This window comes from Mesocricetus auratus, unplaced genomic scaffold (assembly GCF_017639785.1).
Source record: "Mesocricetus auratus isolate SY011 unplaced genomic scaffold, BCM_Maur_2.0 Super-Scaffold_100691, whole genome shotgun sequence".
In the NCBI taxonomy this organism is placed as follows: Eukaryota; Metazoa; Chordata; class Mammalia; order Rodentia; family Cricetidae; genus Mesocricetus; species Mesocricetus auratus.
This window is the reverse complement of record NW_024429267.1, coordinates 47,516,863-47,543,729: the sequence shown is the minus strand read 5'-3', so window position 1 is coordinate 47,543,729 and position 26,867 is coordinate 47,516,863. Positions and strand designations below refer to the sequence as shown.

At 39.7% G+C, this 26,867-nt stretch overlaps 1 protein-coding gene across 5 annotated transcripts in view; it reads right to left on the bottom strand.

Annotated features, from left to right (window-relative positions):
• The window catches only part of Smarcc1 (SWI/SNF related, matrix associated, actin dependent regulator of chromatin subfamily c member 1), a 106,579-nt gene that overhangs the window by 27,491 nt on the left and 52,221 nt on the right, over positions 1-26,867 (bottom strand). For 4 of the 5 annotated variants that reach the window (XM_040740016.1, XM_040740013.1, XM_040740011.1 and 1 more), the window contains exons 19-24: positions 21,901-21,960; positions 18,480-18,738; positions 16,366-16,527; positions 8,222-8,277; positions 5,779-5,893; positions 3,817-3,971 (exon numbers count right to left, since the gene is read on the bottom strand). In XM_040740016.1, coding sequence (XP_040595950.1) covers positions 3,817-3,971; positions 5,779-5,893; positions 8,222-8,277; positions 16,366-16,527; positions 18,480-18,738; positions 21,901-21,960 — 807 coding nt within the window. The remainder of the gene's footprint in view (positions 1-3,816; positions 3,972-5,778; positions 5,894-8,221; positions 8,278-16,365; positions 16,528-18,479; positions 18,739-21,900; positions 21,961-26,867) is intronic. The other variant, XM_040740012.1, reaches the window with a different exon arrangement.

Below are 26,867 nucleotides of genomic sequence, written 5' to 3'. Positions count from 1 at the left end.
CCTCTTCTCTCTCTCCCCCGGGTCTGAAGTTTCAAGTTTATTCCAAAGGTAAATTTCAGCTCTCCCTTCTAAGTCTCAACACCCAGATAGAAGAAAACTCAGTGGGCCTAGTCATGTGTGAATACACCTGCTAACACTGCCACAATCCTACTGTAAGTTTGGCCCAACACAGCTTGTCAGTAGATGCAGAAATGGACATGTTCCTGAAGTCATACTCACTCCCTTGGGAAGGGTGGTGAAAAAGCACAAGCTAGAGTCTGAGACTCTAATTACCTCCCCCGTGCTTGAGGGTGACAAACAATGAATAACAAAGCTGTTTATAGACACAGAAAAACAAAGTAAGAGTAAGAGAAACTTGGAATGCTTAGTGAAGCCTTGATAATGATAGTAATTTAAGTGAATTCCTTAACCCCTAATTACCATGCAGCTCAAAAATGATTATGTGCTGTGAGCTGTGTCAGATCCAGCTATAAGGCACTAACCTCACACGTGCAACCTATACATTAGGAGCACTACTGTTACATTACATGGGAATTCACTTTAATACTGAACACTGGAAGCCTCACTAATCCCAGCACTCGGGAGGCAGAGCAGGTAGATCTGAGTTTGAGGCCAGCCTCGTCTAGTTCCAGGACAGCCAGAGCTACACAGAGAAAACGTGTATTGGGGGGGGGGGGGGGGGATGTAATGTATAGCTTCTATAAAGAGAAGGAATCTAGTACTCATGGTCGCTAGGATATAATGGATAAAACAGATAGACTATAAAGTACAGAACAGGAGAAAAGAACAGGAGAAATTAGGCTGGAGAGACGGTTCAGATGTTAGAAGTTTCCAGAGGTCCTGAAATCAATTCCCAGCAACCACATGATGGAAAAATTACAGGAAAAGTGAGAGAACCATATTACAGGAGGGAAATGGCTATGAATGTTAGAGCCACAAGAAACAAAATAATTCCAAAGAAAAGACAAGAAAAGAAGCTTAAAACTGAATAAAAGTCCTAATCACTAAACAATTCTGAATTACCACTGAAAAATTAGAAATTTTAGTAGAGATAGGTAGGGTACTGAAGACAGAATTTCTTCAAGACAGGCATGGAGGCATATACCTGTAATCTGAGCAATCAGTAGGGCAAGAAGGTTTTCAGATGAAGGCCAGCCTAACCTACAAAGTAACATCGTGAATAATTGTGGATTAAGAAAAAAAAGGCAGTAATTCTTCATTAATCCACATTTTCATGAGAATTTAACTTTTACAATTATTGCTACTATGGGATTACATTTATATGAAGGAAAAAAAGGCCCTTGAGATGGCTCACTCACTGGTTTAATGAAGTGTGTCATAGAGCCTGATGGCCAGACCTTGACACCCAGGACCTATGTGATGGAAGGAGACAGTCAATCCTATAAATCCAAAGTTCTAAAGTCATTCTCTGAGCCTCAAAGGCATATGCTGTGACATTAGCACCTGCACACATACCAATAATGATAAATATAAAAACAAACCAGGAGACAAGCTGGGGATGTCCACCAGACATAAGGGATACAGGTAAAGCTCCTCAAGGGCAGTAATATCGTGTTGCTGGCACTGTTGCTGCTTACATGGTGAAATCATTTATGAAAACTTCAGAGCTGAAGGCTTATCTGTCCTACTTATTTCAATGTAAGTACTTAAAAAGATTAAGAAGAGATGACTCAGTGGTTAAGAGAACTGGCTGCTCTTGCAGAGCACCCAGACTTGATCGCCAGTACCCACACAGTGGTTCATCACTGTCTTTAAGTCCAGTTCCAGGGGACCAGGTACCCTGTTCTAATTTTCTCAAGGCTTGTGCATGCACATGATCCAGACACATGAGCAGGCACAATAGCCATTCATATATTTAAAAAAAAAAAAAAGGGGGGGGAGATAATATTGAGAGAGACTCAGCAGTTAAAATTGTGGGTCCCACTCTTCCAGAGGGTCCAAATTCATTTCCAGCACCTATTTAGGTGACTCAGAACCACCTGTAACTGAAACTTGAGGAGATTCAATGCCTCTGGCCTCCATGGATGAAACAACACATATGCAGTATACACTAACCCATATATGTATATGATTGAAAATAAAAACCAAAAGTTAACAAAAAGAAAAGACAAAAGACCATTTTAATTGCATGACAGAAAACGGAGCAGTGGAAACAAAACAGGTAGGGATTAAGAGAAGACTCTCTAAGAGCAGCTGGACCTTAGCAAACAAGTGAAAGCGCTATTACAGACCTGGGACCGCAAAAGTCAGGACACCTAAGACCAAGATCAGTAAGGTTACAGGTTTGAAGACTGAGAAAGAAGGGATGCTCTTATAGCTTTTAATCCTATACTGATGAGATAATCCTCAATGACATCGTGTACAGTAAGAATTCATACACATCTGGGTGTAGTAGAGTATACCTTTAATCTCAGCAAGGCTACATAGTGATACCCAGTCTCAAAAAACAACACAGAGACAAGGAGATGATGTCCAAATAATCCAAACTACCAGAAGACAGGAAGACATGAAAAAAAAAAAAAGAAAAAAAAAGAAAAAAAAGAAAAGAAAACTGGGCCGGGCGGTGGTGGTGCACCCTTTAATCCCAGCACTCGGGAGGCAGAGGCAGGCACATCTCTGAGTTCGAGGCTGGGCTGGACCGACAGCCTCCAAAACAATACAGAGAAACCCTGTCTCATAAAACAAAACAAAACAAAAAACAAAAAACAAAAAAAAAGAAAAGAAAAGAAAACTGTTTCCAATGAAGGAACAAAATTAGAGAAAAGGAAAGCAACAAACTGGCACCTATATTAGTACTTACTATTTGTAAGAGCATGCCCCAAAACTCACAAGAAAGCTAGGTACAGTAGCGTACATTTTAATCCCAGCACTGGGAGGTAGGGGCAGTAAAAAGGGTAAGAGAAAAAGAACTGTAATGACTTCTCCAGGAACACTTCCTTCAGGTCAGAGGGGAAGAAACTCTTAACTGGAGCTTTATGGTTTGAAGTGTTTGACCTACGAATTTGACAGCTGAAACACTTAAGAGTAAGTAGTTCACAGCAGCAGAATGATTTGAAGAACAAGATCATGTATATCAACATGTAAAGAAATACTCAAGATAGATGATTAGAAAAGTTCTAGAACCTGCAGGCCCTTGAAACCTGGTAAATTATAATGGAAGGAAACCACTAAGAGAGAATGGATGAATTTTTTTAATTTCATATATTCATCTTCAGAATGCTTTAAAATGCTAAATTAACACAGAGCGTGGGAAAATAACATTTTCCTGCCTTCTTAAATATGCAATGCAGTCGAGACCATGTTATAAATAGCAAAAACCACCCCCAGAAAAGCTGGCAAATTCAAGAAGAAAAAGCTATTTTAGGTTCTATCTTTTCAGTCTGTACTATCAGGATGAAGTATTATACAAAGAAGCAGATTTTGTCTTAAAATCATAAATATTTCAATTTGGTAAAAATTATTGAAACAATGGTCCAAGACAAGTTCCATAGGCAAATTAAAAATGAAAAGATAAAGGAAACCCTTAAGGGGAATGCAAAATATGCCTTCAATTGGCGGCCTTCACAAAGCTAAAGGCAATAATGAATGGAAAGAAAACTGTCACCCCCTAGGACCGGATCTACTCTGAACACCCTCTTTCTGCCCGGGGATTTCTTAACCTAGAAATGCCATTCAAGCAAACAGTCATCTCCTACCGGGAGGGAGGTTCTTTATACTAAATGTTCCCAATTAACTAAAAACAATATGGCCATTCATGGCTTAAGAGAGCACGGGAAGGGGGCTGTTGGGGCAAACCTTGGCTTTGGTAGCAGCTGAGGCGAGAGCAGCTGCTGCGGCTGTGGCAACATTTCCCTCAGAAATCTCGTGTTCCACTTTCTTCTTCCCAGTATCGCTTTCCTTTTCTTTGCACGTATCAGTGAGTTCCTTGTTCTCTTCATTCTCCTTTTCTTCTGAAAATATTTATAAAATCTTTATTAAGAGTATACTCGAGTATCTATAATCCATTAACTTCTTTTGCCACAATTTAAACACTTTTAAACCAGGAATGATGTTACATAGAGGTTTCAATGACCTTTTTCACTTAAGAGTTTCATTGACTCGTCCCCTGCATTTAAGTACACATTTATCAGGCATATTTCGGATGTGGTACGCTTTGTGTCATTTTCCTCGACTCTGTTTATGGTTCCCTTGGATATAAAGTAAGTTGAGGGGAGCACAGGTTAGGACTCACACATTTGTTCATTAAGCAGCAGAATGATCTGAAGACAACCCTGAGTCTGGACGAAATCAGACACTGAGAATAGTACTCCACAAGTCTGGGACAGACATAATGGTCTGCTACTGCAACAGACAGAATAAAGTGGCAGGAATAGGACAGACAAAGTAACACCCCCTCAAAAGGACAAAGGAGACAATAAAGCTGAAGAAATAGGACACAGACACAGAGAAAGAACAAGGGAATTTAAACGCTGGTCAACAATTTGCTTAATCTTGATAGAAAACAAAGGGGGGAAAGCTGCTTCCAGGCACATGGCACCAAGCATCTAATCTTAGTGCTTTGGAGGCATGTAAAGTCAGCTTCTCTTGAGGCTGAGACTAAAGGATAGCAAGCACAGAGATTGGTTAGACGAGAGAGAACTTAAGACTATTCTCGCTTAAAAGGAACAACAACAAACCACCAAGCAGGACTGTGGACATGGCCTGTGGTACAGTGCGTACAATGCCCTAGGCTCAACCAACTCCACAACCCATCCAAACGAAATGGAGAAAGCCAACAGGGAGGCATAAGCCTACAATCCTAAGGCTTGGGAGGAAGTGGCAGGAGGACCACGAGTTCAAAACCAGCATCAGTTCTGTATCAAGCTTAAGGGCGGCTTGGGCTATTCCAGCAACTGTTTCAAAACAGCAGCCAACACAGGAGACTAGAACAAAGTGGTTAAGAGCACTCACTGGCTGCCCTTTCCAGAGGCTAAATGCCAGCACCTGAGTGGGAACTCAGGTTTGTCAGAGCTCCAATAACAAGGGTAATGCACATGTGCTACAAAGACATGCACACAGACAATAACCCATGCACGTAAAATAAAATAAACCTCAAAAACTTAAAGCTACACAGGAAGTTGAGTTCCAGGCCAGATTGGGCCACACAGTGAGACCATGTCAAAAAAACAAGCAAAACAACCAACCAAAACCCAGTAAAAACAATTGTATTTTTCATAAAAATTAGTACTGTGGATTTTTTGTTTAACTATGGAAAGATGTGTTGGAACTATATGATGATGTATCTATCACACTTGTTTGATTATGTAAAGGTGTGTTGCTGTCTAAAGCATCTGATTGGCGTAGTCAAGAGCTGAATGGTCAATAATGAGAGAGGAGGTATAAGCAAAATTCCATGCAGGGAAGAGGAATTTAGGTTCAGGAAGAAAGAAAAAGAGATGGCAGGGGCCAGCCAGTCAGCCTCGTTTGAAGCAAGAAGTAAGACATTCAGAATGAAAGAATGGATAAAAAGTCCTGAGGCAAAGCAGTTTAAATAAATGCAACAGGTTAAATTAAAAGAGCTAGTGGGACAAGCCTAAACCAAGGCTGAGAATTCAGAATTAATAATAAGTCCTCATGTCTTTATTTGGGAGCTGCCTGGCATCCCAAAGAAACTCCCACTGCAGGGGAGAGAGTATTTCTACACCAATGGCCATAACTTCTTATATGTCTTTGTAAGTCACATGCTAACACAGTCTAAGGAGCTCTGGCCCAAGTCACCTGGTTTGATATCCTCACTAACTTCACTATCTTGTTCCTTCTCACTGTTTTTTTCATTTTCTCCATCTTGCGTTTTATCACCTTCATCCGATTCATTTTCCACTTTGTTTTCTGCCTGAAAGTAGTACAAAACAAGAAGAGGCAGTGAGTAAGGCAGTTCTTTTAGGAGTGAAAGCATCTTAAGCTGACAACAGGTTTCACTATTTTTGCCAAGAAACAGACTAGATTCTGAAGGGCCTGGTAAGGAAGACCTAGAAAAGAGAATAACAAATTCTGAGATACACATTTTTAACCAATTCAAAACCTGGGTACTCATGGGATGATAGATACACCTCCCAAGTTCATAGTGCTTGGTTCTTCTGCAACCTCTGCTACAAAGATGAGATTTGCAATGCCCAGAGGAATATCAAAGTAGCAAACCAGTAATGTGTAATGATTGCAAAACAACAACAAAAACAAAACAAAAAACCCAAAAGAAACAAACCATGAAAACCACATAGATGCACTGCAGATTTTGTGTGGTGCCCCGCTTCCCCCATGTTAATGTACTGTGCGTGCACACACGCATGAGGACGACTGTGGTGGACATGGGTAATTATCCCGAGTCACTCTTCCATCTTATTCAATAAGTCTGGGTCTCATACAGTCATCTTGCTTGGGGACCCTATCTCTGACTTTTGAAGATAAAATTATGGGTAGGCCATCACGGGCACCAGACATTTATAGGGTTCTGGGGATCCAAGTGTTTTTAACGGGCTGAAAGAAGGTAGTTGCCACTGCCAGAGGAAAGCCTGTTGAAACGATTTTATCATGACATTTACTGATGGCTTTAGGAACATAGCAACTGTGATCATGCTTTGGTAATTGAAAACCAATTCACCGGTCCTATGACCTTGAACAAATGAGAGAATACAATCTATAAAATGGAGACTATCACTGACTTGGTGAGGATATTTTAAGAAATTAATGAGAGGCTGGAAGACTGCTCAATAGACAAGGATGGATTCCTAGAATTCACATGGCAGCTCACAACCTCCTGCAATGATGCACCAGGGGACCAGATGCCCTCTTCTGGCCTCCTGAAGCCATGCAGTGCAGATTTATATGATGGGAAAACACATGCATATCAACTAAAAATAAACAAATCAGATGAAGGCAGGGTGTAGGGCTTTAGCACTCAGAAGATAGATACAGGTAGAGAATTCGTAAATTTCAGGATGATTGGTCTAAACAGTGAAGTACAGCCAGCTAGACAGCTTCACAATGCAACTGTGCCTCACCACCCACCCAAACAAACAAACAAACAAACAAATCTATGGGGCTGGAGAGACGGCTCAGCGATTAAGAGTACTGGCTGTTCTTTCAGAGGCCCTAGTTCAATTCCCAGCACCCATATAGCAGCTCACAACTGTCTGTAACTCCAATTCTAGGGGATCCTACAACCTCACACAGATCTGCAGGCAAAATACCAATGTATACAAAAACAAAACAAAACAAAACAAAAAAACTGGGCGGTAGTGGTGCATTGCCTTTAATCCTAGCATTCAAGAGGCCAAGGCAGGCAGATCTCTGTGAGTTTCAAGTCAGCCTGGTCTACAAAGTGAGTTCTAGGACAGTCAGGGCTCCTGAGAAACCTTGTATCAAAAAACCAAAACAACCCAAACAACAACAACAAAACAAAACAAAAAACGCACAAACAAAAACAACAAGCAACCCAAAGTCAAGGAAATATATGAAATCACAAATGTAGAATTACTCCCTCATATATGGGACACTGCTGGAATTGTAACCAATTGTATTATTAACAGTAGCCTCTACTTATTTAATTTCATACTATCACATGTAATCAAGACCTTAAATCACACTCATGTACATTCACTCAAATAGTGACTGAGTATCCATTACATTCTGTAAGAGATACTATCCACACCAAGGTCGTCCTTGAAGAGGCTGTACATTCAAGAACATAGCTGAGACTTTACCATCACTTATGAACAGGAACACTTAGATGACATACATAGGCTTTAAATCCTGACCCTCCATTTCAATATTTAAATTTTTACTCTTTAAAATCTACCTCAAAGATAAGCTGCTCATAAATTCTTTACCAAATATTCTTCTGGAGGCAGTGAACTAAGAGAGGGATCATTTAGTATTGTGAAATTCTCTTCTGGTACAAGTATAACACCCAGGTCCTACAATTCAATAATCAAAATAACCAACTTTTGTATTCATATTCCCGATTGTGCCTGAACAGGGTGCAAAAGAGGAGGACAAGGTGTGCACAAAACTGTAGTGAAGACTCAATGGAAATGAGCCTATATTGTGCTCTGTCACAACTATGACACAACCCATTGGTAGGCCCTGAAGCTAACTTAACATATTCAGCATGCTGGAAGGCACTGTATGGTTTTCTGGTAGGAGACAACTGAACAGCCTTTACCTTTTCAAGCTGCTGACCATCAGAATCTGTTTCCATCTTCTCCTCTTCAGACCCTTCTACAAGTGTAAGAACAAACCAATATGGAAACAGGTAAGATTAGGTGTACGGTACAACATCTGAAATAGACTTCTATGCAGTGTAATTAACCAGTCCTACTGTTGGCAAAAGAAGCCAGACATACCTAGCACGTCCTTTATGAGGAGGGAAGAAGAGCATGAGAGCAATAAAAACTGTCCAAGTCAGAAAGAGTGGGTAACTAATGAAGGGAGGAGACACCAGGTTCAGTGTAGGGTCTGGAGTGATGTTAACTAATGCTTCTTGACCTAGGGCTGTTGATGGGATTGAGTTTTACTTGAGTAAATGCACTATGCTTCTGTGAATTTTCTGAATATGAAAATAAAAAGGCTTTAAAATGTTAAATAATAAATGTAGTTCACTTTATCTAACAGATATTTAATGAGAACGTTTCAATCAGTTATCGCCGAAGACTGCTTAGTCCTGTATTTGCTGAACAGGAACACCAAACTCTGGCTGAAGCAAGAGCATCTTCTAAGGAGCCTGACAAACAGGAGAAAATATGTGGTCAGAAATGCAGTATTAGGGGGACAAAATACATAATTGTGGGTGTGTGGTCCCAATTCAAGAGGTAAGAAAAGTGAGAAAGAGGGTATTAATGTTGCTATTGGCTATCTAACATGCATTCTGGGAATGCTGTTAGGGGAACCTATTCTTTTTTTTTTTTTTTTTTTTTTTTTTTTTGGTTTTTATGAGACAGGGTTTCTCTGTATTGTTTTCGAGGCTGTTGGTCCAGCCCGGCCTTGAACTCACAGAGATCCTCCTGCCTCTGCCTCCTGAGTGCTGGGATTAAAGGTGTGCGCCACCACCGCCCGGCTACGGAACCTATTCTTAACATGAATTTTTTGTTTTGTTTTTGTTTTTCAAGACAGGGTTTCTCTGTATTGTTTTGGAGCCTTTCCTGGAACTCGCTGTATAGACCAGGACTGTCTCGCACTCACAGAGATCCACCTGCCTCTGCCTCCTGAGTGCTGGGACTAAAGGCGTGTGCCACCAACGCCTGGCCTTACATGAATTTTTTAATAAACAAGTATTTTGCTTTAAGAATTATGGAAGATTGGTTGGGCAGTGGTGGGACGCTTCAATCCTAGCACTCGGGAGGCAGATGCAGGTGGATCCACGTGGGTTTGAGGCCAGCCTAACCTACAAAGCTACCCAGAAAAACCCTGTCTCGAAAAAACAACAAAAGAATTCAGGAAGATAATGATCTGACGTCAATCTCTGGGGAGGGGTGTAGGGGTAAGAAGACAATTATAGAAAAAGAGCATTCTTTGAAACAGAAAATCAGGCAAGCATTCTTAAAAGTATCAAGAGTTTGTTACATTTTTAAATAAAAGGGTTTAAACACTTCATATTAAAATTTATATTATCCCATTGTAAATGCAATTTATCATCAATAAGGATTTAAACACTTTAAACAGGCTCATTAACCACCACAACAAAAGCACTGTTCAAACCAACTGAATAGGAAAACTACTGTCTAGATTTTGAACTTGAGTTCACAAATCTGTTTCCAGAATAATGGTTGACTAGCAGCTACTGACAAATATCTTCCTAAAACATGTACTGACAAATATCTTCTAGCAGAAGTAGTACTAGATCATGAAAACTCTAGGCCCAGGATTTGAATAGAGCAGTATTATCAACAGGTAAACACTGTAAAATCATTGAAGGAAAGAAAGAAAGAGTACCCTCCAATTCTTGCACAGGACTGCCTAAAAACTGAGGCTCTAAGACTATGCCCACCATTTAAGCAGCACTTATTTTGACTTAGAGGACTTATAATTTATTTATGTTTTGGAGATAAGATCTCAATGTATTTCTGTGGCTGGTATGGAACTCATGGTGTAGACCAGTATGCCCAGAAGTCAGAAGTTCTCCTGTCTGCCTTTTGAACACTGGGGTTAAAGGTGTGCTTCACTGAGTCCAGTTAGGGGATATATATAGCAACACTAATGTATACTATTTTATAAATGAGGCCATGAAGGTGGGTAGAAGATATGTTTAGGGTTAGGAGTGTGGGGGGAATATGAGCAAGAAGCATTATATATATATATGAAAACTTCAAGCTAAAAGAAAATGAGTACATGATAGCAGTGTATAGAAGATAGCATAGAGAAAATAACCATAAAAAGACAATGGGATGCTATAGCATAACTAAAACAAAAATGTATAAAGCTAACTCTGTCATTGAGTCTAAAAAAAGATGAGCTGCAAGGTAACTCAGAGCTACTTGTTGCTCTCGTACAGGACCCAGGTTCCATGCCCCGCACTGACAGCATCTCAAACCATCTGCAACTGTGGATCCAAGAGATTCCAATGCCCTCTTCTGACCTCCAGGCCACCAGGTATGCAGTCAAAATTCCTATACTCATAAACTAACACAAAAGACTCCAAAAATGGACAAATATATGTGTACATTTTTAATTCCAGCATTGGGTAGGTAGAAACAGGTGACTTCTCTTAAGTTTGAAATCTAATCTCAAAAAACTAAAACAACTGATATAAGTAACAAAATAGGAAAAAACACATGGAGAATGGATAATAAAGAATTAGTGATGGGCAGTGGTGGCGCACACCTTTAATCCCAGCACTCAGAAGGCAGAGGGAGGCAGATCTCTGTGAGTTCAAGGCCAGCCTGCTCTACAGAGCTAGTTACAGAACAGACAGAGCTGTTACAGAGAAATCCTGCCTAGGAAAACAAAACAAACAAACAAAAATTAGCACAGAGGACATACACAGCAAATGAAAACTCTAGTTTAAGTGGAGCAGAAGCCAAGATGAACAGGTGCATGGCTTGAGTTGACTAACACTGGAAAGAAGAGCATGTAAGTGAGTCAGAGAGGGAGGAAGACCACAGGAAGGCACACGCTCGCTCCATCATCAGTGGTGAATGACAGGCTGTCAGTCCAAGTAAAAACCAATACAAGCTGTGGGGAAAATGGTGTTTTCTAAAGTGCTGCTTATGCCCAAATGTAAAAACATGCAAGAATGTGCAAGGTTGGAGAATGCTCCACTGATCTGATGAAAAAGTGACTGCCAAACGGAATCGTTTTGATTTGTCAGCTAGTTCAACCATATGCCACTGTAATCCAAAAGAAAAGGTAGCTAAAATGGATTACAATCTCACAGAACATATTTTAACAGCTACCCGGAACCTATAGCCACATGTAAAAATCTGGATAACAAAACACTGAATGAGAAAGAGAGAAAGTCATCTCAACCTTATTTGATAAAATATTCTATATTTTATAAAAACTAAAATGCAACAAAATTATACTTAACACATGTTGTTTAACTGTTATCTATGTTAGTGATGAAATTCATTTTAAAAGTATACAGAACTCTAAAATATAGGATTCCCCTTGCTAGGAGTGGGAAGGTGAGAAGAAAAGGGAGGGAGAGAATTATCAGTAATGTTCTGATTTTAAAATGTAGCTTTTGCCATCAAGGACCTGGTAAAGCCCAAGGTGGTGAAGCCAAAGATGCCAAAGGGCCCCAGCTGCCAACTCAGCTGCCTTGCTTCATTGCTCACCCCAAGCTTGGGAAGCGGATTTGAAACTACATAGCCAAGAGTCATAGGCTCTGCCAATCAAAGCCTAAGGCTCGCACCAAGGCAAAAGCCTCCGCTCAAGCTAAGGCTAAGGCTTCAGCTCAGGCTCCCAAAGGTGCCCAGGCTCCTGTGAAGGCCCCATAGAAAAAGGTTTCTGCCACTGAAGACGGATGGCCTAGTGTGACACACCTACACATTATCTGCAGGTGATTGTGCCCTGTGATGTTTTTACACATAAACTTGAAGCAAACCTGTTTAAAAAATGTAGCTTTTGGCTGGGTGTGGTGGCACACCCCTTGAACTCCAGCACTCTGGAGGCACAGGTAGAGACAGATAGATCTGTGTTTCCAAAGGTCCCGAACTCCACATAATGAGATCATATCTCAAAGCATGAAGACTTATTAAGATCCAGGAAGAAAGCCAAATAGAAACTGCAATATATACAGCTTTTAATGAATATACATCATCATCAAAACTTAAGATACATGACTTGCTTTTGAAAAACTACCCACAATTTATATATTCAATTTCCACACTCCAAAAGTATTACACACTCACATTCTCTCTGGTAAGACAAGGTAAGTTTGACAACAACCTTTTAGAATTGGCCGTGATTCTAAGATAAAGGCAATGTGATATAATATCTGCTTATATAATGATGGTGCAGTTAAAAAGTCATTAAATACAGAAAAAATGCTTGTATTCTAAGGAAATGTCTAAAAATAGTTTAATTGTATGTTGTGTATTTCTCTCATGCTATGAAAACATGGCTTCTGTTTGGCTTGAGCACTGATAGGAACTGTCAACCCCCATTTGTTTATTTATGTATTTATTCATTCATTCATTCTTTGTTTTTTTAGACAGATTCTCTACATAGCCCTGACTGTCCTGGAATTCAGTGTGTAGACCAGGCTGGCCTTGAACTCGGAGAGATCCGCTTGCATCTGCCTCCAAACTGCTGGGATTACATGTGTGCACCACTGTATCAGGCCAGCAAGTGCTCTATTTCACTTCATGTGTATAGGTGTTTTGCCTGCACATATGTCTATACAGTACCTTCGTGCAGTGCAATGCCCCTAAATAGAGAAGAGGGCATACGATGCCCTGGAACTCAGTTACAGACTATGAGCTTTCACATAAGTTCAAGGACTCATAGGCTGCTCTCGTAAAAGAACAGCTAGTTAGTGCTCTTAACTGCTGAGCCTTCTCTCCAATCTCTAAACTGTCAATACTAAAAATGATACAGACTCTCATTTCCTTTATCATTTTTATTGTAGTTCATAGAGCAAAGGCTGAAAATACTTTGTCCTAGCTGGTAGAATGTTCCACGTATGCAGAGTTAAGAAAATAATTAAGAGCTGGGCATTGGTGGTGCACACTGTTTGTTTAAACACAACTCAGTATGTCAAAATTCTCTAAAGAATAGATCTGCAGATCTAAATAGTTGGGACATATATACATATACACCTAAAATATCAGATGGTGCCGGGCGTTGGTGGTGCACGCCTTTAATCCCAGCACTCGGGAGGCAGAGGCAGGAGGATCCCTGTGAGTTCGAGGCCAGCCTGGTCTACAGAGTGAGTTCCAGGACAGCCTCCAAAGCCACAGAGAAACCTTGTCTCGAAAAACAAAAAATAAATAAATAAATAAATAAAAATAAAATAATAATAGATGGCATGACCCCTTACTGGCCCCTGAATTGAAATGTTCGTGTTCGTTCTATTCTCCTCGAAGAAAAAGGGCTACAACTGGTAAGATGGGAGTGAGGGGAGGACTTAGTGGCAAGAGCACCAACTGCTCTTTCAAAGGGTCAGAATTTAACTTCCAACAACCGCATTGGGTGGATCACATCCAACTCTAAGTACACCTCCAAGAGATGCCACACTCTTTCTGGAGTCTCCTGGCATCTATACTCACATGCACACATGTAAACACAAATACACACAACTACAGATTGAGTTCCAGGACAGCCAGGGATAAACAGAAGAACTCTGTCTTGAAAATCCAAAAACTACTTATATTCATGCCATTATGAGAGAAAAATCATTCTTATCTTTATAAAAGACACTGTCTACAACTAATTTTAAAATAACTCAACAAAAACAACTTGAAAACTGAATGGCATTTGTTTAGATACTTACTACGGCCTTAGATTAGCTGCATGCTAGGAAGGAATCTGATGCCAGAGTCTGCCTGAACAAATGGACACAGGGATGTACTAACTTTACACATATCACACAACACTAAAATTATAAAAAGCTAGCCTGGCAGAAACTGAGAGTACAAGGATAGACTCCAGAGCTCAGGCTAGGCAGAAAGACAGAAGAGCTGGGGAAGGTTGGTCAATGGGTACTGCACTTCAGTGAGCAGGTTTGCTGTACCACTGCACAGGAGGGTGACCACAGAAAAAAAAGGGTGTCTGTTTATCTTAGAGGTAAAAAAAACTGAGTTAGTGATAGCAATGTTTTTTAAAGATTTGTTTGTGTATGTGTTGTGCTTTCCTTTGTTAGGTTTTGGATTTTTAGAATTAGGGGCGCACACCTTTAATCCCAGCATTCGGAAGGCAGATCTCTGATTTCGAGACCACCTTGGTCTACAGAGTGAGTTTTAGGACAGCCTCCAAAGTCACAGAGAAACCCTGCCTCGAAAAACCAAAAATAAACAAATAAAATTATTTAAATACTTGGGTGACACATTGTTAACTCGTGTGTGTTTCGTGTGTGTTTCGTGTGTGTGTGTGTGTGTGTGTGTGTGTGTGTGTGTGTGTGTGTGTGTGTGTGTGTGTGTGTGTGTGTGTGTGTGTGTGTGTGTAGACATGGTTTCTCTGTGTAGCCCTGGCTGTCCTGGAACTCATTTTATAGAGCAGCTGTCCTCAAACACAAGAGATCCATCAGGCTCTGCCTCCAGAATGAGTTCCAAGACAGCAATGACTAAACAAAGAAACCCTGTCTTGAAAAACAAACAAAAAAGAACACACCAAAACCTGACCAACACAATATATGAAAAGTAAATCATATTCTTACAAATCAGTAATTAGAAATTTAAAACCTAAATCAGTAATTAGAAATTTAAAACCTAAATATTTTAGGACTCTTATAAGCTCAAAGGAGGGAAATTACTAAACACACAGGGTAGTAATAAAAGAATAAAGAATCACTTTCGCCGGGCGGTGGTGGCGCACGCCTTTAATCCCAGCACTCGGGAGGCAGAGGCAGGCGGATCTCTGTGAGTTCGAGGCCTGGCTGGACCGATAGCCTCCGAAACAATACAGAGAAACCCTGTCTCGAATCACTTTCATGATAACAATACTGTCAGGGTGTTAGTTTTTCCTAGCTTGATACAGACACAAACAAAGGAATCCCAACCATAACCTTACTAAGCTATGTTGAAAATATTGGCAAAGTTTGCATGCATAGGGAAAATAGAACAGCTAACATGATACTGGAGAGGAATAAAGTAAATATGAGGGCTGACACTACTGAACCTCAAAATTTAATTGAAACTATCAAGAAAAGGTAAATGATGGCCATGCATGATGGAACACACCTTCAATCTTAGGACTCTGGAGGTAGAGGCAGTTGTTGAGTTCGAGGCCAGCCGGGTCTACACTCCAGGATATGTAGGACTGCTATACAAAAAAACCTTGTCTTGAAAAATCAAAAGAGGTACATCTCAATGGTAGAGCACAAACTCAGGAGGCAGATGGATCTCTGTGAGTTCGAGACCAGCCTGGCCTACAAGAGCTAGTTCCAGGACAGCCTCCAAAGCCACAGAGAAACCCTGTCTCCAAAAATAAAACAAAAGGTAGAGCATATGCTTAACCGGGGGGGAGATACACAGGAAATTAAATCCCCTGATACTTGTATCTACTCTCTTCCTCCAGAAATAAGTACTGACAAGCTTTAATGTTGATTCTTCTTCTCTGTGTAGTTAACAAAAAAGAAATGAAGACAAATGTGAATATAGTAGAAATTATTGAATTACATACTAAGCAGATAAAATGAGGAGTTTTATATTACAGGTATCTTAAATGAGTTTTAAAAATAGACAATTTTAAGACAACTTAAGTACATATAATAAAATAGATCATTAACCATAAGAACCTCAAAATTGTCAGGCATGGTAGCATATGCCTTTAATACCGGCATTCAGGAAGGAGAAGGTAAGTGGATTTCTATGAATTCCAAGGCAGCCTAAATCAAGGGAGTTCTAGGACAACCAGAGCTGTTACACAGAGAAAGCATGACTCAAAAAGCAAAACAAAAAACCCCAAAAATGTGATAATTGTGATAATACTGCTCAGTTACTAGGCATTGTTTTTAGGTCTTGCTTTCTCCATGCCATCGGGCACCATGCTCCATAAGCATGTGAGAGGCAATCAAAAAAACCATACACATAAAAAGTGGTTTATACTGATCATTTTGTTCGCATAAGTGTGAACAAACCCTAGTATTTTGCACAATGACAGGGAATGCAGGCATCTGATAACCAAGTCCTGGGCACAGCAATGACTCACCAAGCTTCTCTGGCTCATCAGGACCCGTGCCTGCAATACAACTGCTCTCCAAGCCATAGGTCGGATCCACCTTTCCAGATGCTCTTGCAGCTTCTTGTACTTTTTTGACATGTGCTTCAACTAATTCCAGTGGTACTTCTTCTCGGACCCGAGAAAACTCCTCTGATTCAAAATCAAAAGAAAAGAGCATATTCATTATGCATAGATATGTGTTCCTATACATGACCTAGAGTATCTAGCATAATAGTATTGATTTGGTTGTAATTTGGTTGCTCTTTGGGGCAGAGGGTAAAATGAATCAATTTACTGCTTTTTTATTTTATGAGACAGGGTTTCTCTGTGTAGCTTTGGAGGCTGTCCTGCAATTTGCCCTGTAGACCAGTCTGTCCATGAACTGTGTCCCGAGTACTGGGATTAAAAAGGCTTGTGCCGGAAACTTACAAAGACAGCTGACTGGACAAGGGGGAGCTCTTGAACCCCAGACTGATGGCTAAGAGGCCAACAGGGGACTGATCCAGACTCCATGAATGTAGTGTCAGTGAGGAGGCCTCAGAAATCTCCGGGGCCTTGGGTAGTCCTGGAATGAACTTTGGGAGCCCATTCCACATGGAGGGATGCTCTCTCAGCCTGGACATTTGGGGAAGGGCCTAGGTCTTTGCCCTGGATGAAATGACAGACTCTGGAGATCCCCCCAAGGAGGGCCTCACCCTACCTGGGGGAATGATGTGGGGACTGGGCTTGGAGCGAGGTGACCTCCCCACCCAGGGATTGACATTTGAAGTGTGCATGTTTCTAATTTAAATAACAACATTAAAAAAAAAGAAAAGAGCCGGGCGTTGGTGGTGCACGCCTTTAATCCCAGCACTCGGCAGGCGGATCTCTGTGAGTTCGAGGCCAGCCTGGTCTACAAAGTGAGTTCCAGGACAGCCTCCAAAGCCACAGAGAAACCCTGTCTCGAAAAACCAAAAAAAAAAAAAAAAAAAAAGAAAAGGATTGTGCCAACAATGCCTGTCTGTATTCCAGGTTTTTTTACACTAAACTTCATTGTAACATCTTAAATATATTTCAAAAAGATTTTTAAAGATCCATGGGTAACAATTAAAATGGCAGCATTAATTTTATATTTCTGTTGGCTAGACTGGTCATTGCAAAAACACCAAGGATCAAACAATTATAAAGCTAAAAATCCTGAAACAGCAAAGACATCTGAACAAAATTAACTTACTACAAAATATGAAGTAACTTCCAGTCCTTGGCTCTACCAAGTTCCTAATGTCACAAAAACGCCTTCTTTTCCTATATATATTCAACGGGAAAAATGTGTGTGTGCATGTATGTAAGAGACCAGATCTATTGTAGTCCAAGCTGATGCTCAAAGTCATGATTCTTTTGCCTCTGTCTCCCAGAAACTGGTGTTTCACAGGTGTCTGCTATCACATCTAGCTATTTACCTAATTCTAAAAAATACTCTATCACCAGCAAGATGGTTCAGCAGGAAAAGGCCCTTGCGCTAAACTGACAGTTTTGAGTTTAATTCACAAGGTACACATGGTAGGAGAAAACCACCCTCCCACTGTAAGTCCTCTCATCTTCAGACATATATCATATGATAGATGATCACATAAACATACACACAAAATAGATTTTGAAAAGTGAAAGAAAATTTAAAGATATGTTCTTAACTTATAAACTATTTTAATACATTAAAAGGTTATTTATAACCTTACGAAGCCCATTATCTTTATTTTTTGTGATTTACATAAATGAGTGTACCAGCTGATACGTATTTTTAAAACATTTGTGAGTATAAGTGTGTAAGTTTGAGCATGTGTGCAGACCAGAGGTTTACATCAGAATAGATTTTCCTCTTTCACGTCTCCCTCCATCTTATTCTCTGAGAGGCTGCCTGTGACCATCTACCTCTGTCTCCAGGGAAGATGCTACAAGCACAATCTGGAATGTCCAGCTCTTACACGGGCTGTGGAGATGCAAACTTGGGTCATTATGCTTACACAGCAGGCAATTTACAGAAGCCTTGAGCTCATGGCTAATGATATTTAAATGGGAGATCAGACTTTAGTGTTGGAGAGGTAACTTATACAGAAAGTACATACCCAGGGCTGCTTTTGCTGCAGCAGATGCCACACGAGGATCAACCACAGACGCTAAAAAAGCAACGGTACTCATCACTGGGTTTCCAGACTGGCTGAAAGGCACAGGCTGGTAAGCTAGAGGCCCAAGGGAAGCATCCGAATTTTCAAGGTATGGGTCCTCAATGGGAAGCCTCAAAAAGTGGAGGATGCATTCATCCTGAGTACGACTTCCAACATGTTCTGAGACTTTATTCCAATCATCCTTGTACATCTCAAGAGCCTAAATGAACACATGAACGATGGACTGTTAACATCAAGTAAAAAGGAGGTAATATGGAAGAAAACATGAAGCGTATGTTTTTCCCCCCTCTTCTATGTGACCGGGTCTCACTATGTGGTACAGACTGGTCTCAAACTTCTAATCTCCTTACTCTAACTGCAGAGTGCTATAAGAAGCAAAACCACAAGCTTGCTAAGATTCTTAAAGCAGTATTTCTAAAAATTCTGGGTAGAGATTTAGTTGTGATGGTACATGCCTTTAAACCTCAGTGCTCAATTAACTGAGACAGAAGTTTTGAAGACTACTTACTAGACTGAGAAAGAGGCTAACTCAAAATAACATAAATGAATATTTGTACATTAAAAATGGTAATTTGAAAGTTTTCTTTGTAGTAAGCTGTGAACCAGGCAACAAAAATAAATAAAATATATGCACATTATAAACCTGTCCTTTAACAGGACCAGTGCTGTTTACATAAAACCTTCTAAAGAAAAAAATGGGGTAGTGGTTGTGGATTAACACTAAGTATCAAATGACCAGTGAAAAATGAGACAGAAGAAAAAAACAATACTTGTATTTGTCTAATAACAATGAACAATTTTAAATCGGAAAAATATTTGGAACAGCATTAAAATCAAATTCAATAAATTAAGTATACGAGCAACATAATAAAAAGAAAACCAAAGTGAAAGCAATCAACAACCTGAATAACTGGAGAGATGCAGTGATTTCATTAGATGCCATTCTATGATCAATTATTCCCAAACTAAAGCATGAATTCTAAACTACAGGCAAGGGGTAAGCAACGGCTAGCAGATAAGTCGTTTGTTTGTTTAGCAGCCCATGAGGCTAGGAGGGAACTGACTTCTCATATACTCAGACATCATGTACACACACAAACACAAAGTAACAAAACTGAGATATAGAAGATGGTGTATTTCTTAATAAAATTGAAACTAATAGTAAGATTTTGAAAATACCTAATAGTCTATGTCATAAAATTCATGTATTTTGGTAAAAATCCTGACAAATCTTCAATAATAATAGATTAAAAACAAAATACTACTGTAAGAAAAAAAGAAACATAAATGTAAGGACTGAAACTACTTAGAAGAATTTTTAGGGGCTCACTGAAGTTACATTTCTCTAGGACCATGACTTCTTGCCCTTGCTGTTTTTTTGTGGTGGCAGAAACTTGTGTATGTCCTAGGAAGAGTTTCTCATTACTATTTTACAAGGCTGGAAAATGTTTAACTCAAAACAAATGTTCTCTCCTACCTTCAACGGCTTCATGTTTTATCAGTATCTTTCCACCTGAAGTCAAACGTGATCAAAACAATCCCATTCCCTCCTACTCAGGCTGAAGAGTCAGTCAGATTCCAAGCTACTACTCTAAGTCAGAGGGTGGTAGCACACAACTTTGATCTCACCAGCACACAGTAAACCGAGGCAGGCCGATCTGAGTTCCAGGCCAGCCTGGTCTACAGAGTGAGTTCTAGGATAGCCAAGGCACACAAAGAAACCCTGTCTCAAAAAACTAAAAAGTAAAAAATAAAAGTGATGATGAATATGGTAAGACTGGTTTTAATCTACGCACTTAGCGGGCAAGCCACAAGCAGAGACCATCCTGGTCTACTTAGTGAGATCCAGGAAAGTCAGGGCTATATCAAGGAGATGGTCTCAAAACAAACAAACAGTAAGTGAGCAGTCTAAAAAAATACGAATAACTAGACTTATCTATTAGGGACAAATCTAATTTTCATTTGGATATAACTCAACTCATAATTTTGCTGGTTAATTATTCTGAAGCTTATCTTGAGGATATGTGTGTAGGCACAAGTGTATGAACCGACACGCCCATGTGTGTGCATAGAGACCAGAGGTCAATGTCAGGTTATCTTCCACTATTGATCTCCACTTGATTTGTACACACAGAGCCTCTCACCTGGCTCAGCCGATAAAAGCATTTGCAGCCAAGCCTAACCACCCGAGTTCAACCCTTGGATCCCACTGGAGAAGGAAAGAACAGGCTCCATCCAGTTACACAACCAACACACATGTGAAACAAACAAAAACCACCCTTCTTTCTCTTAGTGCTGGGATAACTGAAGAGTACAGCCCGCAGCCTATCTACTATTCAAAACTGTCTTGACTCGTGGCCTGAATCACAGAAATTTTCTAACACTTCAGAAGGCTGGAAGAAAAAGACTCCCAATTGTACACCAAACGCCAAGTTACAAATATTGAGGGAAAGACAGAAACCTGTTTAGTTTGAAGGAATGCATCCTATATAGCCTCTTGAATACTGGGATTAAAGGCGTGAATCACCATACCCAGCACTTCCTATGTGTGTATGCATGCAAGCTGTTCTTTATTTAAGGTTTTAAAGAAAGTTGTCCTAACTAACAATGGAGGGCAAAGGACTTGCAATCCTCAGGCACCATCATCAAACACTAGGATTAAAGAGTGTGTATCCGAAAACCAACTTTTAAGGTAGCAATTGCTCTAAACAAATTACATTTATGAATCATATTCATGGTAAACAATGCTGCTGAGGCGTAATTTCTTCTTAGGTTAAAAAAAAAAATAAATCTACATAAACATAGCCCAGACCCCACCTGTAGCACAGAAAATGTATTATTGTTTAAGAAATCAGCTATTTTCTTCAGAGTAAACAGTAGATGAGGATTTCTTATGTCACTCTGTAATTTTGGTTGTGAGTCTGGCCTTTAATGGCTGAGCCATCTCTCCAGTCCTATTCACTGATCTTAAAGACAGGAAAGGAGGTGATTTAGAACACCAGTATGCAGAAGAACTGCTGCTCTTTCCAGCTGTAGTGCAAACAAACTTTTCCTCATGACACAAAGTTTCCAAAACAGCACTAAAAACAAGCTGTGTTCACCTGTGTGTATTGGGCACACACTCTTGTTTCATCACCATCCAATGCAGGTGTTTAGTCAAGAGTTTTGATTGTGAAGGGTAAGACTGAAAAGACATGTGCATAACAATGATATCAAACAGACTAGGATAACTTAAAACAGTAACAAAAACCCCCAAAAGGGTATCTTTTTGAATTTTTATTCATAGAGAAAGAAAAAAAAAAAAGTCAGGCCAGGCAGAAACTACATGCATGGGCTGTGAGGAATGGATAGGTCAGCTTACCTCGAGGAGAAGAAGGGTCTCCTGCTCTGTCCACTCCCTTCCGGCACTAGCACCTTTACTCTAAAAAAACAAAGTCAGAAACTATTTACTCTTCAAAAATGGATTTGGATGGGACTCAAGCAGGATTTCTTTAAGCTCACAGAACTGTTTTTATCAAGTCTACTAAGATGAGTTCCCCAATAACCACATTCAAAAACTTCAAATTCAACAGAAGATCTGGCATGCTTCAATAGCTTCCTGCTTTCGTAAGTCGCTAGAACTACTTCTATGTCATTTCAACTTTGGAAGACATAATATGTGAAAATTCATAAACAATACAAAACATCTGTAATTATACAAGAATAACCTATGAGCCAGTCAGAAGATTGAGAGGTTAAAGGCTGTCACCATTAGACCTGACAACTTGACTTTGAGTTTCCAGAACCCATATTGTAGAAAGAAAACAGTGACTTCCCAAACCATCCTACTTCACACAAGTGTGAGTGTGCTTGCACATACACATAAATGAACATAAAACTTGAAAGAAAATGACTTTCTGTAGGATTCTAAGACAAAATATACCACACATATAAAACACTAAGATTAACTTTTATTTTAGATGTATGAATGTCAATTCTCAATGCAAAAGTCTAATTAAGACTGTCCCTGTGGAGGACTGGATCAGAGACAGAATTAATATTGAAGCTCATGACCATCATGATGATGATGCATGTATAGGATTAGTGATTTCAAGGTTTGAAATGCCAAATGTTTTAACTCTCACAAACAAGGTCCCATTAAGAGGGATCGTAAACAGGGCATTTAGAAACAATGCTTTTCTAAGCATAATCCAAACAGAATGTCCCTCCTTCTTGACTATGCAGAAATTGCGGCAAAGGAAGGTGTTGGACAAAAGAATATAGATCAACAAAAGACATTCAAGGTAATCCTCTGCCATCAAGAAATGCCTCTCATGGGCTGCAAGGCCAAATTCATCAAGAAACTCCTTCCTAGAGCAATTAAAGAATCTAATGGCTACTGGAAGAAATCAGATTGCTCTAGATGATAGAAGAGGTTTAGAAGACAAACAATTTTTTGGAATTCACATGTAGACCAGGCTACCCCAGAACTAACTCACAGAGATCTGTGCCTACATCTCTCTCCACATCCTTACTGTTGTATTAAGACCTTATACCACTATGCCCCATAGTTCTCAACTTTTTTTTTTTTTTTTTTTTTAACGAGACAGGGTTTCTCTGTGTTGTTTTGGAGGCTGTCGGTCCAGCCCGGCCTCGAACTCACAGAGATCCTCCTGTCTCTGCCTCCCGAGTGCTGGGATTAAAGGCATGCGCTACCACCGCCCGGCGAGAAACAAATATTTTAGGAGAAACCATGAATCAAAATGGATAAAGATTAGATAATGAACCTCCCCAAGTTAGGGTTTGGGAAAGGCTTTGTTTTTGTCTTTTCAGGAAAGTAAAAAGACACCTTGAAAAATTTAAAACCTTTCAAAAAAAAAAAAAAAAGCATTCAAAGAAGAAAGGAGAACTACCCAGAAAAGTTAGCAAGAAAGAAATAATCTGACCTAATGTGATCTTTGAAGTCTCCAAAAAGAGGATGGAATCACAGTGGGATGATGATGGCACATACCTTTAAACTCACTGATACCTTTAAACTCACTGCTTGGGAGTCAGAGGTAGCTGACTCAGTGAGTTGGAGGCCAGCCTGGACTACAAAGTGAGTTTCAGGACATACAGGACAGTTAACAAAGACAAACCATGTCTTGATAAACAAAACAAACAGATGGAATCCCACAATGACAATTCCATCAGGACTGGGATAACATCGTCAAGCTGAACACCACCAACTACCGATCAGCTTTGGACTACAAACTGCGTAACAAAGCAATTTCAAAGCGGCCAACTGAGAAGATTGAACCTCACAGACTACTCTAGCTAGGACTGGAGACATTATGCAAGAGCCTGGACAACAAATGATAACAGCTATCTCTCCCAGGACTTGACAACCTAAATTTTTTGTTTTCAGGATTCCCTAAAGATACTGTCACCGTCAAACAGCAGGAAGTAACTTTAAGAAGATAATGCCCACATTTCTAAGAGGTGGGGTGGGTAGTTTTTAGTCACTCAATAGGTTATGAATATTTGTCATTATTTAGGGGGATTGGTTACAAATCGTTACTGGTAATAGTTTTTTAAAAAAGCTAAACAAAGGAGATAAGATTCAAGGTTGCTTTGAAAAGAAAAACGGGGATATAGATATGATAGGATAAAAGGACAGATTACTGAATCTACTCTGAAAAGAAAAAAGGGAGGATACAGAGAACATAAAAAGGTAGATTATGAACTTACTTCTTAAAAAATGCTAGTTTTAAATTTTTTACATTATATTTGACTACTGTATATTGTATACAAATATTATATAGTATATATTGATATAACAAATATGAGATTAATTTGGTTAAAACATAATGTACATATATTTCTAATCTTGTTCCAGGTATTTTTACCTGTACAGCTTATTTAACAATGTAATGCAAATTTCAAGTCCTTGAAAGTTATTATTACCAACTATATAGGATAATAAGAAAATGCAGGTTATTAATTAGTCACCTATTACAATCAAACTTGTAGTCTCATCAGGCATGTTTGCAAAGTCAGGGATCTATTTTATAGAGACATTTCAAACATCTACAAAATATGGCATTTAAAGATGTTTTAATAAAGCTGGGCGGTGGTGGCGCACGCATTTAATCCCAACACTTGGGAGGCAGAGGCAGGCGGATCTCTGAGTTCGAGGCTGGGCTGGACTGACAGCTTCCAAAACAATACAGAGAAACCCTGTCTCGTAAAAACAAAAAACAAAAACAAAAAAAAATGTTTTAATAATATAGGCTCCTTTTTTTTAATGACAATGAGACATGTCTGCTCCTGGCAGCACCAACCTACTTCAGAGAACATAATGGGCATCTTTGTGCCAAAAGTAAGACACTGAAGAAACAAGTGCTCTTGCTTTGATGCTCATAATAAGCTGTACAAATATGACACGGAAGACACAGAAGAGAATGACTGCAAACCTTGCCAAGATAAGGTGGGACAGTCCTTCAGAAATCCTGCCCCAACAAAAGTCTGTCAGATATGCTAGGCCGATAAATCAGATAGATGCCCCAAGATTGCAGAAGAAACTTGGGGGCCTTTACAGGCAGCCAGCGGGTTCCTGTCATTTCTCACATTTTTTGGAAGTCACCTGCTTGCACTTCCTGTTTACTCAGTTAATAGTATTTCCTTCTCAAGTCTTTGAGAGACTTGGAGACTATATAGTTATAGTTTATTTTTTAAGTTTTCTGATGTACATATATATATATACATATAAGATTTATTATTATGTATACAGTGTTCTGTCTGCATGTAGGCTGCAGGTCAGAAGAGGGCACCAGACCTCATTCCAGATGGCTGTGAGCCACCATGTGGGTGCTGGGAATTGAACTCAGGACCTCTGGAAGAGCAGTCGGTGCTCTTAACCTTTGAGCCATCTCTCCAGCCCTATGGTTTTAATAGTTTACCAGACTCAGAAAAGAAACTCACTAAAAATGTATGTAAAGTGTAAAGGGTTTAGAGATAATTTGAGGGCTGGAGATGTGGTTTAACAGTTAAGAACACTGGCTATTCTTCTAAGAGGACCCAGGTTCAATTCCCAGAAGCCACATGGCAGCTCACAACTGTCTCTAACTCTATTTACAGGGGATCTAACAACCTTCAAACCAACGCACATGAAGTTTAAAAAAGGTAATTTGATGAAACAAATTAGAATACAAAGTCGATTAGGTATAAGACTTTAGATGGAAAAGGGAGTATTTTCTCTAAATTTGTCAAATGCAAACGGACTAGACATTGTTGATGTATTTATTGCCTGTATATATTGTGTACAGTCTTTTTAATGTTATAGTCTTTCTTTTTGTATCAGACAAAAAAGGGAAATTGTGGTGATATATTATTTATGATTTGTTTTTTGTTTTTCAAGACAGGGTTTCTCTGTGGCTTTGGAGGCTAGTCTAGGAGCCTGTCCTGCAACTAGCTCTTATAAACAAGACTGGTCTCAAACTCAGAGAGATCCTCTTGCCTCTGCCTCCCAAGTGCTGGGACTAAAGGTGTGCGCCACCACCGCCCGGCTGTATTTATGATTTAACAAAGCCACTGGTGATCAAAATGCAAAGCTAGCCATAGAGCCCAGCAGTAGTGACACACACCTTTAATCCTGGTAGTCATAGTAGCCAGCCATAGAGACCAGGCGTTGGTGATATACACCTTTAATCCCAGGACTGAGGACTCAGGAGACAGAGGCAGATGGATCTCTGTTGTTAGTTCAAGGCCACACTGAGCTACTCGAAATTGAGCCAGTCTGAAAGAGAAACAGCTCACACAAATGTGAACTCAGTACTTGGAGACAGGCATGATATGGATGGGCAGAGAGGAATATAATAAGGCAGGAGGAGATGGAACAGAGAGGTCTACAGTCTCAGGCTTGCTGAAGACAGCATTGCATTCTGAGGATTTGTGGAGACAGGATCACCCACTTTGGTCTGATGTAGAGGTAAGAGTGGCTGGCTGCTTTGCTTCTCTGCTCTCTCAGCTTGAACCCTGGTATCTGTCTCTGGGTTTTTATTATTTGTATTACATTCTACTCATGTAAAAAGAAAATTGTGAAAGAGAACAAGAGTGGTAAGGGTACTTAACTGCTCAAAGAGAAAAAAACAGGTTCATTTTCTACGACCCACGTAGTGGGGTAAAACTGATCTCAAGTAAAGATCAAAAAATATAATGCCTATTTTTGAGCTCTAAGGATACCAACCTTAAAAAGGATAGCCTATACTCACACTCAACAATATACATTCACACAAAACATTCCTATACATGGAAAAACAAAGAGAAACAAACTTTTTCTAAAAATGGCAAAAGGGATTGAAGAAAAAC